This window comes from Anopheles gambiae, chromosome 2 (genome assembly GCF_943734735.2).
Source record: "Anopheles gambiae chromosome 2, idAnoGambNW_F1_1, whole genome shotgun sequence".
Lineage (NCBI taxonomy): Eukaryota > Metazoa > Arthropoda > Insecta > Diptera > Culicidae > Anopheles > Anopheles gambiae.
The window spans coordinates 100,717,403-100,732,775 of NC_064601.1; the positions used below are offsets into that span (position 1 = coordinate 100,717,403).

The 15,373-nt window shown below is 47.8% G+C and overlaps 4 protein-coding genes across 13 annotated transcripts in view; 2 read left to right on the top strand and 2 right to left on the bottom strand.

The window, feature by feature from the left end:
• The window catches only part of LOC1277044 (mediator of RNA polymerase II transcription subunit 13), a 58,205-nt gene extending 50,851 nt beyond the window's left edge, over positions 1-7,354 (top strand). For all 10 annotated transcript variants that reach the window (XM_061652698.1, XM_061652707.1, XM_061652701.1 and 7 more), the window contains 4 exons: positions 517-1,362; positions 1,442-1,565; positions 1,646-1,791; positions 1,879-7,354. In XM_061652698.1, the coding sequence (XP_061508682.1) occupies positions 517-1,362; positions 1,442-1,565; positions 1,646-1,791; positions 1,879-2,256 (1,494 nt within the window). In that variant the 3' untranslated portion in view covers positions 2,257-7,354. The remainder of the gene's footprint in view (positions 1-516; positions 1,363-1,441; positions 1,566-1,645; positions 1,792-1,878) is intronic.
• A 2,037-nt stretch (positions 7,355-9,391) lies between these two features.
• LOC3290161 (LIM domain-containing protein A) lies at positions 9,392-10,969 on the top strand. Its single transcript, XM_557111.3, has 2 exons — positions 9,392-9,913; positions 9,983-10,969. The coding sequence occupies exons 1-2, from the start codon at positions 9,590-9,592 to the stop codon at positions 10,766-10,768; spliced, it is 1,110 nt and encodes a 369-aa protein (XP_557111.2). The 5' UTR covers positions 9,392-9,589; the 3' UTR covers positions 10,769-10,969.
• Positions 10,190-11,391, bottom strand: LOC133391295 (transcription initiation factor TFIID subunit 3-like). The gene has a single exon (XM_061644310.1). The coding sequence runs from the start codon at positions 11,379-11,381 to the stop codon at positions 11,031-11,033; it is 351 nt and encodes a 116-aa protein (XP_061500294.1). The 5' UTR covers positions 11,382-11,391; the 3' UTR covers positions 10,190-11,030.
• Positions 11,392-13,059: 1,668 nt separating this feature from the next.
• Positions 13,060-15,094, bottom strand: LOC1277045 (uncharacterized). The gene is made up of 3 exons (XM_316473.4): positions 14,872-15,094; positions 13,550-14,797; positions 13,060-13,473 (listed from the first exon to the last, which is right to left on the bottom strand). Exons 1-3 carry the CDS (start codon positions 14,961-14,963, stop codon positions 13,137-13,139), a joined length of 1,677 nt encoding a protein of 558 aa, XP_316473.3. The 5' UTR covers positions 14,964-15,094; the 3' UTR covers positions 13,060-13,136.
• Positions 15,095-15,373: the final 279 nt, after the last annotated feature.

The window sequence follows — 15,373 nt, forward strand, 5'->3', positions numbered from 1 at the left end:
AAGTTGCTTCAGTTTTTTTGGCTACCACGGTTAGAGTTCGACTGATAGAGGTGTCAAATGTTGTCTACTGATTTATAGTATCCTATTACAGGGTTTTCCAGGGGTTCTTATAGTTGTGGGATACTTCCTTGACTCTTTCTTATGGGAAGTGAACTTCATATGATGGAAATTGGACTCTGTTGGAATAGCACCATTTTCGGACAGGCTCCTTGGAAATTCCGATTGGATTTGTCTAACAAGAATGCTATAGAGTCTAATTCCCACTAATTAAGTTCATTTCATGCAAGAAAGCGTCAAGGAAGTGTCCCACAGCTATGAGAACACCTGGAAAACGCTGTATTGAAAGTTCGAAATTAACGTTTTGTTAGTGCAAGTAAAAAAAAATCAATAAAAAATCGTAAAATAAATCCTTTTTTTAAACATATATGCCAATCGATCACTAAACGTACATTTAAACACAATCCAATCCAGTTATGCTTTACTAAAAATGTATCCTTCTTATTCGTCCATTTTTAGATCATCTCGCTGGAAAGCATCCTCGAGCTCGGGCGCAACCGCAACCGATTGCGCCTCAGCGACCACATGCGCTGCCTGGCGCTGAGCGTTTTCTCCCAGAGCCGCAAGTACCTCGCCCACATGAACACGGTCAAAAGTTTGACCGGGTTCGGGACGGCCGCCAACGCGGAACAGTTCATCAAGCGCAAGGACGACAAAAACCGCGTCCCGTACCGACTGTACACACCGCCGTACGTGCTGGCCCGATCCTGCGAGAAGAGCGAAAACACGGAATCGTTCGGCAAGACGAGCATGAAGCAGCAGTGCTCCATCATGTACTGTAGCTACTGTTTGAGCGAGGACCAGAGCTGGCTGCTCGCGGTGGCGACCGACGATCGGGGCGAGTTTCTCGAAACGGTCACGATCAATATCGACATTCCGAACCGGGGTCGGCGAAAGCGTGCCTCGGCCAGGCGGTACGGGCTGCAGAAGCTGATGGACTTCATCCTCGGGCTGATCTCGCAAACGGTGCAGCCGTGGCGGCTGGTGGTCGGGCGCATCGGGCGCATCGGGCACGGCGAGCTGAAGGGCTGGAGCTGGCTGCTGAGCAAACCGAACCTGCAGCGCGCGTCCAAGCATCTGAAGGACATCTGCGAGCAGTGTTCGCTGATGCATCCGATCGCGGTGCCGAGCATACTGAGCGCCTGCCTGGTGACGCTCGAGCCGGACTCGGATTTGCGCGTCATGTCGGATCAGTTCACGCCGGACGAGCGGTTCAGCCAGCGGTCGATGCAGTCGCCGCTGTCGACGCCGCAGGATGCGACCTGCACGCACATACTGGTGTTTCCGACCAGTGCCAAAGCACAGGTAAAGGGACGGAGTGTGGGAATGTTAAAAAGGAATAACTATTCATGGAAAAAATGTCTTTTTTTTGTTATTCTCACAGTCTGCCCAGGCGTCGTTCAGCGTGATCGGAGAGCTGGATTTGGGCGAGGATCTCAACATGGTGATCATGGATGGGGACGACGATGATGATGGTATCAACATGATGGACGTGTTCAAGTGTTGGGGTAAGTAAAGGCAGCAAAAAAATGATTTTCTTAGAGGGGAAAAAGCTATAATTGCCGCGTCAATCATTCCCCTATTTTAGACGACTTGCCAATGCAGCAGATCAACATGCCACACTCGCGACCGGGAAGCCCGTCACAGTTCGAAGGCAATCAGCAGAGCCCGGGCGAAAGTGGCTCCAAGGGTGCTGGATCCCGTGACGGTTACGGGTCGCAAGATTCGGAAGAGGTACGTCAAGCTTTATTTGCATTTGCGTCATGTTTGTACGTGTCTAATATACGAAAACTTTCCTATTTCCCCCCACTAACTCATCAGGTCGGTTTGGTGCTACAGCAGCCGCTAGCAATCGGGTACCTTGTGTCGACGGCCCCCACCGGCCGGATGCCGGAATGGTTCTGGTCCTCCTGCCCGCACATGGAGAACGTGTGCCCGGTGTTTCTGCGCACGGCGCTGCATCTGCACAGCCCGACGATACTGCAGAACACGGACGATCCGCTGCAGCAGAATCAATCGTCCACCGAGCATCCGCTCGATTCGAACATTACCGCCGACGTGCTGCGGTACGTGCTCGAGGGCTACAACCTGCTGTCCTGGCTGGCGATGGACTCGAACACGCACGATCGGCTCTCCTGCCTGCCGATACACGTGCAGGTGCTGATGCAGCTCTACCACATGACGGCTGCGTTGGCGTAAGAGACAGAGAGAGAGAGAGAGAGAGAAAGAGAGAGCAAAGCAAGCATTCCAAACAAAATGGATCCATCATCATCATCAATACCACCACCATCAAAACCCAATCCGGACAGTATCACCACACAGTGTACGAAGGAGCAGCAAACAGGCGGAGACAACGCGCGTATGGCAGTAATCGACTCACCACCGCAACCGCATCATCGTTTTTGGATCACTCTGACCCTTGATCTTCTTGACCCTGACGGTCTTTATCTGTCTGTGATATTAGATAAAAGAAAGGAGAGAACCGGAAAAAGGGCCAAAAATACACACAACGCCCCCTTTCGCTTTGCCCCTCCACCCCCCCCCCCCCCCCCCCCACATGTAACGAACAGCAGCACCCCACACAATTACACTCAGTGCTGCGCGGGCTACATTTTTATACATCAACTGCTTCATCAAAGGCTTCATCTCACAGGCTTCAAGGCACAAAAGGGTCTAAAAGCGGTGCTCACCGTGCACAATTGGAGCAAATTTTAGCACTTTTTTTAACTTATTATTGTGTTTGTCCATAAACAAGATTGTGTTTTTCACGATTTTCCCTCTTAATAACCCTCTTATAATCATAATTAGCAATATTTTTCTGTTAACTTTCTTGTGCAATGCTTTCAGTTTTAAATGGGTGTATAGGAAATGCCGAAGGCCGACCGAGTCATTAGACAGGTGCCCATCGTCCCCGTTTGACCCTTATAATTTCTTTCGTATGGAAGATTTTTTTTTAATAGACAATTTTGTAAATGTGTTTTTGTTTCCAAATGGCACGACCGTTCCTTTTCTCAGTGCGTGAAGTAATTGTAATGTTTCTAAAGTATTTATTATAATATGCCATTTTTAAGTATGTTTTTTTTATTGTGCTGTTTTTTACGCTGGATCTACGAAAGCATTGTTAGCTCTCAAATCCCTTCTTTTTATATCGTGTCAATAGCCTCTAAACACATATCTTTCGGAATATTGTTTTACCCCCGCGCCGCGCAGTATTGATTTGCTTTCCTCGTCCCCACCCCCCGCTCCATTTCTCCTACTGTAAGAAAACACATCGGTTTCAATGGAAAAATAATACGAGAACAGTGTGGTAGCCTCTAAACGTTCACGCCGCAAGCAGCCGCCCTGAAAGTCTGAAAGTTACGTGCAACAAACAAACAAAGAGAGAGCGAGAGAGAGCGAGTGAGGAAAATGAGTTACAGAATAAATGATGCTAAAATTATTGTAAACTACAAAAAAACCCAGAGCCCCCGCGCACGAGAAGCGTACGATTCGTTACTGAGGAACCCAAAATTCGTTTCGACGACTATGGGAAAGAGTATAAGGAACAAAACACCATCACCACCACCGTCACCGTCGAAAAAAAAAACAGGCACCAAACCAGGCGACGAACCCGTTTTTAACTCCAAAGTCTCGCAACCCAACCCGTACACGGATCGTTAAAATATGTCAATTGTGGGAAAAGTGGGATAAGAATGTACACACGCCCCCGGGGGGGGAAAGGTGCACTCCGTTTAATTTATTGCTGTGTTGGGAGTGTATAATACGACATGCCTTCGAGGAGTGTGAAAATGAGAAGCATTTGGATGTTTCTGTAAGGAGAGGTGAAGCCAACCGCAAAAGCCAATGTGTGGCGCTGCTCTTGAAAAGGTGGCCGACAAACGATGGTTGAGATAAAGTGCAAGTGGTAATTTAATTGAACCGACAAGACCTAGCAAGCTTCCGGGTATGACGGATGAGGTCGAAGAGGAGCAGTGTTTAGTGAGAAATAGGAGGAAGATGAGTAGTATGTAAGTGAATAGCTAATATTAATTGTAGTATACACAACCAACCAACCAACCAACCGAAACACACACAAACAGGAGCGCTGAAGCTGTCCGATTAACGGTAATTTAACGGTAATCGGTAATAGTAGTAACAGGGGAAACAGTAATAACAACATCTCATGTGTTGAAAGCATCCATGTGCAGCACAAGCTGCTTCTACATAGAAACATTCACTAACTAAACCCAAACTTTTAAAGCCTAAAGCTCGGTTGTAGCGATAGTACAAGGGTCCAGCAGTGTATAATGTTGTTTTTCACCCCCTTTTGATTTTAGGTTCTCAATCGCATTTGTCCTTCACACACGCATCAAATGACCAAAATTGTGCACAGAAAACAGAAACAGAAACTTCCGTGGAAAAAACAAGCGAACTGGACATAAAAAAAGAGAATGAGAATGAAAGAGCTAGAGCTAGCCTAAGACAAATTCTTTAAAACAAACAAACAAAATCCGATCGAAGCTCTGAAGTGCGCTTGTACAGCGGTTTTAGAGAGAAAGGTGTTAGCGTGTATAGAAGGGAGAACACTAAAGGTGTGTGTGTTGCCCTGTATTTTTTAAGGCATTCAATTCTCGCATACTCAAAGTAACGTTCCATCGCGAATAAGAATATCACCATCATGATCATCATCATCATCATTTAAAATCAAAGCTCGAACACCCTTGGACACCGGGAGGAATGATATTTCTCCCGCAAAGGTTGTAGGTAATAGAAAGCGATTAACAAAACATTTTTTGCTATTAAGGGTCGTAGTGTGTTGTGTTAGGTACTGTGGGGTAGATAGATACATAGGGGAGCAAAAGCAGACCTTGGTTCATATATTACCACCACAGCAAAAGCACTCACCAAAACTCACGATTTACTCACGATCACACACACACACACCCACACGCGCGCGATGTCGTGATTTAAAAGATTTGTAAGGATCAGTAATTTTTAAGAGATATTTAAACGCATCGCGACTACTGAAACACACACACACTCTCTGACCAACCACTCCCCTCCCTTCCCGTGTGGGGATCAGCTTTTGCTGCTGCCGCCGCCGCTATCGTCAATGCTGCCACACACGGAAGCGGGGCAAAAACAGGAGCTGCTGTTGTTGTGAAACATTATTTATTCGATAACTTATATTTATATACTCTATATCTATGTATCACCACGACCACCACCACCTAATCTTGTAATGTGTGCGTGTGTGTGTGCAATGATTGCAAAACAAAGAGCAAACCAATTCTCCCCTTAAAACAACCCCCCCTTTTGCCTCTCTGTTCTCGCGCAAGCGAAGAACGGTGTGTGTGCCGTGTGTGTGCTCGATGTCCCTTTTGCGGTGACATAGAGGCGCACGCAACCACGCACACACTTATTGTAATATCTTAGACGTATGGAAAGGGAGTGGACAGACAGACGACACACAGTGGCAAACAAGAAGAGGAATATTAGGGGCCCCACCAAGGCCTTATAGTAGTTGTTTGATAGGAAAGACAAGTAAAACAAATCACAAACACACACAAATTCACTCACACACTCTGTAACAAGTAATTAATTTAAAACTACACTCCCTTCCCCTTCCCACCACCACTCACTCCCCCATTTTGTGGGGGAAAAAGGATGCACATAATGTGAATGACAACATGTACATAAATGACTTCCCTTCCTCATACCCCTGGTAGGCGATATCATCATAGTGTGTAAGTAGTTTAACAAATGCAGTTAGTGCAAACAAGTGGGAGGAAGGGTGTGTATTGATGCAGTGAAGAGAAGGCAACAACTAAAAATAACAACAAGAAATATTAAGTAGTGAATAGTAAAAAAAAAACAACGTTTTTAAGTAGTGAATTACTAACAAAAAAGAATAAAACTACCGACTCCATCACACCACAGCCCAAACAAGCGATACACACAAAACAAACTGTAATGCTATACATATATAAAACCTAATGCATATAAAGGAAGTGGATAGGAAGTGACAGTAACAAAAAGAAAGTAAACAATTTACTCATAAACAAAACAACACAAAAAACACAATCAAATGTACTGTACAAAATGTGTTACTAAAAACCTCTTTTTAACTGAGGGGAGAGAGAGAGAAAAAGAGAGGAAGCAAAACATAGGTGGGGAACAAAGAATAATGGTGTGAAAAAAGTTGTATTACAAAAAGAAGGAGTTTAAGCGAAGCCCTGTATAGTAGAGTAAAACAAAAAAAGCAAAACCACAAGAAAAGAAGCGGTAGAAAACAAGTATGAAATCGTACTCATTGGTGGTGAAACACCCCCTCTTTTGGTAGAGAATGATAAAGAGAGAGAGAGAAAGAGCAATGAGAAGAGCGCATCAATGAAAGACTAAAACAGACTTTTTTGCATCATTAAAGGATAAAAAAAGAGGGGAGAAGAAAAAAAAACACAGTGTAAGAAGCCCATCATTTGTTAGGCCAAATTTGTACTTTAACTGTATGTAGAAAGGTAGAGAGAAGAACAACAGAAGCAAAACAAACAAAATTATAAAATATGAACAAAAATGGGAGGGAGTAAAGTAGAAAGAGCGGTTCGAAAGCAAAAGGAGCAGAATGGTCAAAATAATTCTCAGTTAGATTTTTTCGAAATTAAACAAAACAAACAAACAAACTGAAAAACTCACATAATATAGCTAAAACCGGAGCCGTTTTTGGTGTTGTGTGTGTGGGTGAACCGGCGACTGGGCATAGGTGGATGAAAGTTAATGGAGATATTTAAGTGGTAGACAAATTGTTTGTTTTTTTTTTGCTATATTTGCAAACGGAAAAGTAGGAAGCTCTAAAATGTAAATTAAAAGAGGGAAACTCAAAACAAAAATAACAGAAAAGGAAAAACAAATCAAACCACTAATGCCCATTAACAATTACACAAAACAAACACCACCAATAGGAGAAAGGAAAGGACAGACAGAGAGAAAGAGAGAGAGAGAGAGAGAGAGAGGTAAAGAAAAATCAGCTAATAAAGATTGGTTATCAAATGTAAAAACAAGATAAGAAGAAGAAAGAATATGATGGGATTTTGTGGGGGGGATAATCAATGGAGTAGAAGTGGACGCCACGAGACACAAAAACCAAGACGGTAGAAGTGGAAGAAAAACTGCAAACCACAATTGGTATAAATTAATTATCTATATATACATATATATGAATTATATTATATTGGTATCTTAACTAATAATACCTGTATATGTTAAGGTTTCGTTTACAAAAAAAAGGTACACAGAAAATAAATGGATTATGATTGAAGCATACGCAACTGTGTTTGGTTGTACGCAATGCGTTGTAGTGTTCACTAGGAACCTGTGGAAAGAAGATACGTTTTAGGCTCTCGTATGCAATAACTCATCATGCTTTGCGTGGTGGTCTTCTGTTTGTCGATGACTTGAATGACTCTTGTCGATGACTCTTGGCTTCATGTACAACCCGATCTCCATAGGATTGCTACATCGGATCCAGCCAATCCACTATATCCACTATATCTAGTCGCTGCCTAACAGAGGATCATTGACGAATGTCTTCTTGGAGGTCCAGCATCCCCAAAACATGACCTAGCCATAGTAATCTACCGGCTTTCCCTATCGTCATGATATGACCAAAACATGACCTAGCCATAGTACGGCGGTTCGCCGTACAGATTCTCAGCATGCTCGAGATGCATTCTTCCGCTCTTCAATCTATCCTTGAAAACATCGCCAAAGATGATTCGGAGGATGCTTCGCTCAAACTAACCCAAAGCGTTTGTATCCTGCGTAATCTCACGAAGATCTTGCATTTCGTGCGGTTTCGAAGACGATGTACGATTCCTCTGTACAAGGCGTCTTCAAGGATTTAGCTGCTGATGCGAGAGTCCATCACCTTGCCTAAGACCTCTGTGAGATTCGGAAGATTCCGACATCCGGAAGATACTCTATCCTTGCACTTTTCAAATTCCGTTCATTGGTGCCCTCTAAACAGCCGGTTCAACTACACAGTAAAGTGGTTCCGCCTACATTATCTTCCAAAGCTCCATTCCGAGCTATTAGTCTGGTAGGACGCGCTTGAACTCTATGTACTGGTGGTCTGTAAGGATCAGATGTTCTATGATCACTTCTGTAGGATCTACTGAGAATGTTATACATTAAGGACTGCCGAGATGAAAATTATATGTTTTGTAAACTGTGTGAGTGGCACCAAACATCCACTCCTCTGGTAGTTCTTTCTACTTACACATGATTACATTCATATGATCAGCTGGTGCGTTTCCACGATCTTTGATGCATCTCCGGGCTCATCTAGTAGAGGTCTGCATGCAGCCGCTCTTAAGCAGCCTGACGGCACTACCAATATCACATAAATATGGTCGAGGCTTCCTGTTTTCTTCTTCTTCTTCTTCTTTGGCTCAACAACCGATGTCGGTCAAGACCCGTTGTCTGAACCATCAGATGGCTTCGCCATCAGTGACTTGTTGATTACCCATAGCAGGATAGTCAGTCCTACGTAAGGGGACACGGTCCTTTCGGGGCTTGAACACATGACGGGTATATCCTGTCTAGTATCCTTGACATATCATCAGAATGTGACCACTCTTATCATTTTGGACCTATTTTTAATTCATTTTATAGACACGTTGTGTCCAAATGCTACCATTTGCCTATTTACAAGAACGTCAATACAATCTAAAAATGATTTTGATGTTGTTGATGATCTCTAATGTTCTGTTCGTCTTCAATAACTCCTTGCTCAGTAGCTTCTGACGTTCCTTGACTCTGAAGTGCTATTGCATTCTGGATTTGACCTACAAGCCTCCTGGATACGAAGTTCTCGGAGATGTTTTCTTTAAAGAACTATCTCTGAAAAACGAATTTCGGGGCATTTGTTGAGTGAGATCTATAGAAAACAAAAACTCAGCTATAGAGAACAAGATAATGATTCACATTTACAATCTACAATCTAATCAATTCCCTCATTCTTATCCTATCTTATAGCTATGTTAAAACTCCTCTGAAACTGATGTTTTGACCATTACATCATGAGTCTCAATGATAAATATGTATTTAAATTTTTTTTAATACGAGTTAAATTACTTATCAACAACAGTCTTTACTACCAATTTCCAGCCTGTCGACTAAAAGCAACTAATCTACAACGTTTCTCCGTTTTGAACGGACAATTCAAATAAATTCAAACCATCTGTGCACTGATTCTAGCGCCCTCTAGTGGCAAACGGATACTACTACGCAGTGCTTGTTGCTGTTCCTTTTTCTTGCATCTCTCGCTCGCTCTCTCCCGCACGTTGTTTCACGCCTTCTCTCTCCCTCTCTCGTCCCACCTTCGCAAGGTGCTGTCAAAACCGCAGCAAAACTTGTGCTGTGTTGTGCTGTGCTGGAAATCTGCATCCTGCTTTGCAGAGTTTGCTTTATTTTGGTGCTGCCGTTTGTCCTCCCCCGCCCCACCAAAAAAACGACGACGACGACGACGACCCGCCACCCCCGGTAGGCCCCGGCCATGGAGGAGGAAGCGGCGCTGGCAGCGGCAACGACGGCCGTGAGCGCGTCCACCGCGGCGATGCTGCTGCTGAGCGGACACAGTACTTCGCACCACCACCACCACCACCAACAGCACCAGCACGATTTCAAATGGACGCACGAGCGCTGCCTGCTGCTGCTGCACGAGTACGATCTGCTGAAGGACAAGTTTAAGGATCGCAAGCACAAAAAGAAGGACCTGTGGGCGGAGATCAGCATGAAGTTCAAGAAGATCTACGCGTACGATCTCGAGTGGGACGTTGCGTACAAAAAGTTTCGAAATCTCAAACAAACATTCGAACAGGTGAGCGCGGCAAGAGGGGTTGATGAGTGGCAATGGTTAGCAATTTCACCTCCTTGGTATTTTTTTTAGGTGCGAGCCAAAATGCAACAGCAAGCCATTACCGGGCAGATTAGCAATCGCCCCAAGTGGGCGTACTTTGAAAAGTTCCAGCAAATACTGGACGATCCCGGCATCCCGGCGTACAGCTACGGCGATCCTGCCGCCGCAGTCCACCATCACAAGCACGAGGAGCAAGAGGAACAGGAAGACCATCATCATCATCATCATCAGCATCACAACGCGCGACACGATCATCACATACACCAGCACCACGATCACCATGCGGGGCAGCAGCACGTGGTGCACGCGCACCTCGATCCGGCCACCGTCGGGCAGGTGCTGGCGGCCGGGGAAGACTTTACCGACACGCTCGTGACCGTGTTTCCCATGGGCGAGGAGGAGGAGGAGGAGCAGGAGCTGGAAATTCCTTCCCAACCGGTGGAAGAGAGCGGCGAGGAGGAGGAGGCGGCGGCGGCAGCGTCCGCCTCGAAGGTAGAGCAGGTAGAGGAACAGCTCCAGGAGGTGGAGGAAGAGGAGGAACCGGTACTGCTGGAGGAGGCTGCAGAGGAGGAAGAGCTGACGGTGGAGCAGCAGCAGCACCACCACCAGCAGCAGCTGGACGAGACGGAGGAGGCACCGCACCGGAAGCGCTTCCGGCGGCTCAACGACTACGAGCAGGAGCGGCTGCTGATCGAGCGGGAAAAGCTGGTCACGCTGCGGGAGATACAGCGCGGCATTGAGTGCAAAAATGACATCCTGCGCGGGATACTGCACGTGCTACAGTCCAGGGTATGGCAGGCACATGCCACGGAATGAACGGGGGGTTTTGCCGGGTGGGGCGGGCCGGACACACGCTTTACTGGTGTATAGTACAAAAAGGAAAATGGAACGTTTGTGGATCGTCGTTTATTGTACGACTTCCAACAAACACACAAAATGCGTTTGTGTGAAGCATTTTACAAAAAGAGAGAGAGAGAGATAATAAGATGCGTACACTACGGTGGGATCAATTCATAAGCTGCGCGCGCGTTTAAGACTCCTTCCTTTCCTGCACCGACGGACACACACACACACACACTTACTCGCCATTCCCAGCGGCCGATGGTCGTTTCCGTTTCAGCTCGTCCCGCGGCACAGAAAACGATGGCAATCGCGACAGGTGGCCACTGTTCGGTACGGTCACGAACGGTACCGGGTTGGGCAGCGGGTTCGACGTCACCTCACGGCAGTACGCCTCGAGGTGCTCCATATCGATGCGCAGATACGTGAACACGAAGGCGAGATCGTTCAGATTGGCGGCGGTACGATTGTTCAGCTCGGCCGAGCCCATGCAAAGCTGGCCGATTTTGCGCAAATAGCGCTCGAGCAGGGCGGCCAAATAGGTGAGGGCGGATGGCTTTGTCCTGGACCAGCCGACTGTGAGGCACATCTGGGCGACGGACACTTCCAGCATGCGCGACGGGTAGTTGGACTCCATATCGGGGGGTTTTTTTTTCTCCTACACTAAAAAGAAACAGGAATTTAAGGTTTAATAGGATGAAAATTCGGGTTTTGTGAACAATTTTAATCACCTTTTCGATGTCTGCAGGAGCGATCGTGTAGCGACGCCGTGGTTCTTTGCCTTTTTGAGAACGCTTTTGTTCGTGCGAATTTCAACGAATTTTCAACGCACACGTTGATGGGGAAGAGAAGCAAAAAAAAGGTACTGTAGTGATGTGCTCTTTAGAGGGCACCCACGACTCCGATCCGACTGCGACCATTGTAAGTCCGATTTCAACTCCGGCAAAATGGAACCACTTGATCCGCCCGGAGTTGGAGTCGCCCGGAGCCATCTGGAGTCGTTTGGAGTCGTTTGGAGTGGTTCGGAGTCGGAGTCTCCGGAGTCATCGGAGTCGTCCGGAGTCGTCCGGAGTCATTCGTAGTCGTCTGGAATCCGGCGGAGTTAATCAAAGTCGGAGTCATTCGGAGTTGTCTAAAGTCGATCGGAGTCGAGCCGTGTGGTTTAATGTGCTTGTGATCAGGCATTTCATTTCGCTACGTTTTTTTGTCTTTCACTTTGCACGTGCACTTAAAAGCTATTGTTTCGAAGGCCGACTTCGAACAACTCAGGACGACTCCGACTCCCAACAACTTCGAACGGCTCCGAACGACTCCGACTCCCAATAACTCCGGACAACTCCGAACGACTTTGAACGAATCTGAATAATGCAGGGCGGACCTATCTTCCTGTGTAGATTCCGAGTTTACCGGCGTCGGATCGGCTGTCATCCGGAATCGTTTGGAGTCGTCCGGAGTCGTTCGGAGTCGTCCAGAGTCGTTCGGAGTCGTTCGGAGTCGTTCGAAGTTGTCCGGAGTTATTGGGAGTTGGATTCATCCGGATTCATTCGGAATTGCAGTCGTCCAGAGTCGTCGGAGTCGTCTGGAGTTGGCCGGAGTCGTCTAGAGTTGATGGGAGTCACCGTGTGGTTTAATGTGTTTGTGATCAGGCAAAGCTTTTAGCTTACAAGCTTTTGTTTCAAAGGTCGATTCCGAATAACTCTGGACGACTCCGGACGACTCCGACTCCGAATGAATCCGGGTGACTCCGGACGACTCCGTGTGACTCTGACTCCCAATAACTCCGGACGACTCCGAACGACTCCGGACGGCTCCGAGCGATCCCGGACGACTCCGACTCCGATTGACTCCGTGCACCTCCGAACGACTCCGGATGGCTTCGACTCCCAATAACTCCGGACGACTCCGACTCCGAATGACTCTGGGTGACTCCGGACGACTCCGAACAACTCTGGCTGACTCTGACTCCCAATAACTCCGAACGACTCCGAACGACTCCGACTCCGATTGACTCCGGATAGCTCCAAACGACTCCGGATGACTCCGAACGACACCGAACTACTCCGAATAATGCAAGGTTGATTATCTTCCGGGGTCGATTCCGAATTTGTCGGAGTCGGATCGGAGTCGACTCCGGATTTTTTGCCAACGTTACCCATCACTAAACGAAACACCAAATGTTCCCACCCAAACGTCATTCAGCTTCAGTTGTCGTTTTGGTTTGAATTTTGGAGAAGTGTGAAGCAAAACAAATTGGAACTGGTGTTTAATTTTTAAATTAAATTTCACTTTTATTTATTAGCCGATGGTGGATTGCCAATTTTAAGAATGTATTTTTCTTACACATTTACGTGGGACACGACCCGAGCGGATAGGTACTCCAGTCCACCTCTACGTCCGGATCGGTCCACGGGCCGTATCGTTTCACCTTCTTGCTGAGGCACGTGCCGACTTCCATCGGTTTGCAGTGTGCTCGCTTCTTTGCCACCACTTCCATCACATCGTCCGCCGTGTAAACCTTTTCCGCATCCGTGTCTTTCGTCTCATTGCCAGAGCCCTTTGCCTTCCCCTTGGCTCCGCTGGTGCCAGTTGTAGGAAGAGCGTCCGAATTGTACACCTCCGTTAGTTTGCGAATCTTTTGCTGCTGCGACGGCGAAAGTGGTGGTTCCAGTAGGGTAAGTAGTCTAAATTGGAGAAGCAAAGGAGAGCGACAATATTAATTATTATTATTATTTTCAATCTGCGTGTGGAGCCACTTACACCGGCACAATGTCCTTGGTGTGCTCGTTCATTGCCGTTAGCCGCGCTAGGACGTACGCCCGGGACAGCTTCATGTGCCAGGGACAGTCGACGGAAAATCCCAACATTAGATGCTGATCGACGGCCGACTTTAACCGTCCGGCGTACCACTGTTTGGCCAAAAGATTGCGCTGCGCACCACCGAACCGGCCCAACCGTTCCGCGGGCCACGTGCGGCACGCTTTCTTAAACTCCTTCAGCAGCTGGTACGCGAATGCGATCCGATGCGCCCAATACTTTGCCCACGGGCGCTGATCCTCCTTGCCGGTGGCGGTGACCGGTTGCTCCTGCTCGCAGATCACCATCAACTGCTCGAACAACGTTTGCAGACAGCCCATGGCCGCTAGCGTCTGGAACAGATCCGAGTGTATCTTGCCCAAGGGTACCTGCTCGTCGTCCCCGTACCGAACAGCATCTTCAAACATGCGCCTACAGTGCTCAAGCACGGCCTTGCACACAGCGTTCACAGCGGTCTGGGTGGCCGGTAGCGGCAATTCCCTCAGCAACCGTACCGTTTGCCGCACGATCACCGGCAACCGGACGGACCGATGCTCTTGCGCGTGCACTTCCAGCAGCTTCGTTTCTGCCTCGGCCAGCCCCACGCTCTCGATGGCCATTTCCAGCGTGTACGCTCGTCGGACACGTGCCGCCGTCACGGCGTCGTACGTCCGCAGGATGACGCTCATGTCCGGCAGCTGATCTTCCGCCACGTAGCAGTACTTCAGCGTGGGCAGACTGACCGGCTGCATGCCGGACAGCTCCCGCTGCCAGTACGCCCGCTTCAGCCAATCCATGCAGTACTGGGCCGACCGGCGGAACACGTCGATCGAGATCGAGACGGACCGATGCGCACACAGATGCCGCAGCTCGACCAGGTACGTCTCGATGCCGATCTCGCGCACCGAGTCGGCGATGCTTTTCTTGCGCGTGCCCCCGCCCTCGGTGAGAAAGTTGATGAAGCGCGTGAACGCACCGGCGTAAATGTTTTTAATCTCCATCGCGTTGCCCACCTCGTCACTGGCGGCCCGCTGGCTGCGCAGATCGAACACCTGCGCCTCGAGTATTTGGAACGTGCAGCGGACGCAGATCGGGACCTCCTTCATCTGCCGGGTGCGCCACATCTTGAGCCACCGGAGCGCCTCCTCCTTCGTTTCGATGTCGTCCGGGCGGGAGTTGAATATCTTTTCATACACCGATTGGAACTCGGACCTGCGATCGAGAGTGCAGTGGGGGGATTGTTGGTTGAGACAACAGATCCACACAAGGAGGGGCGCAATAATTACCTGTCACGCCATGCCGAAATGTACGTTTGGTTCTCCGGTCGCTTGTCGATGTTGCACACCGGCGGTTCGGTCGGTGCGGCATTACCTTCCATTTGGCAAGGGGGAATGAAATTACTAGCAATAATTAGAAACTATCGAAATGCAGCTGACTTTACGAGCGGTTGCCGGGCGCTGCTGTGCTGGTGCCGTGACAGGTCCGCACGTGAGATTGTTTTGTAAACAATAGGTGGAAACGTCAAGCGGGAGCGAACGGACAGCGGATGCCATCTGGTGGAGAATAGCGAAAGCCACGTGTACTGTGGTAATGATGTGCTTGCTGTCAAGCCATTTTCCAAATGTTGTGGTGCCTTCTACGAAAGACGTAGTGTTGTTTTTAATTGTGAAAATAGTAATGGATTCAGTTAGTATTTTGCGGAGAAAATGGGTGAAATACGTTTAGTTGTTGGGCAAAGAAAGTGTCTTGCTGTTTTACGCAGCAGTATCTGCAGTTTAACATGCAAAT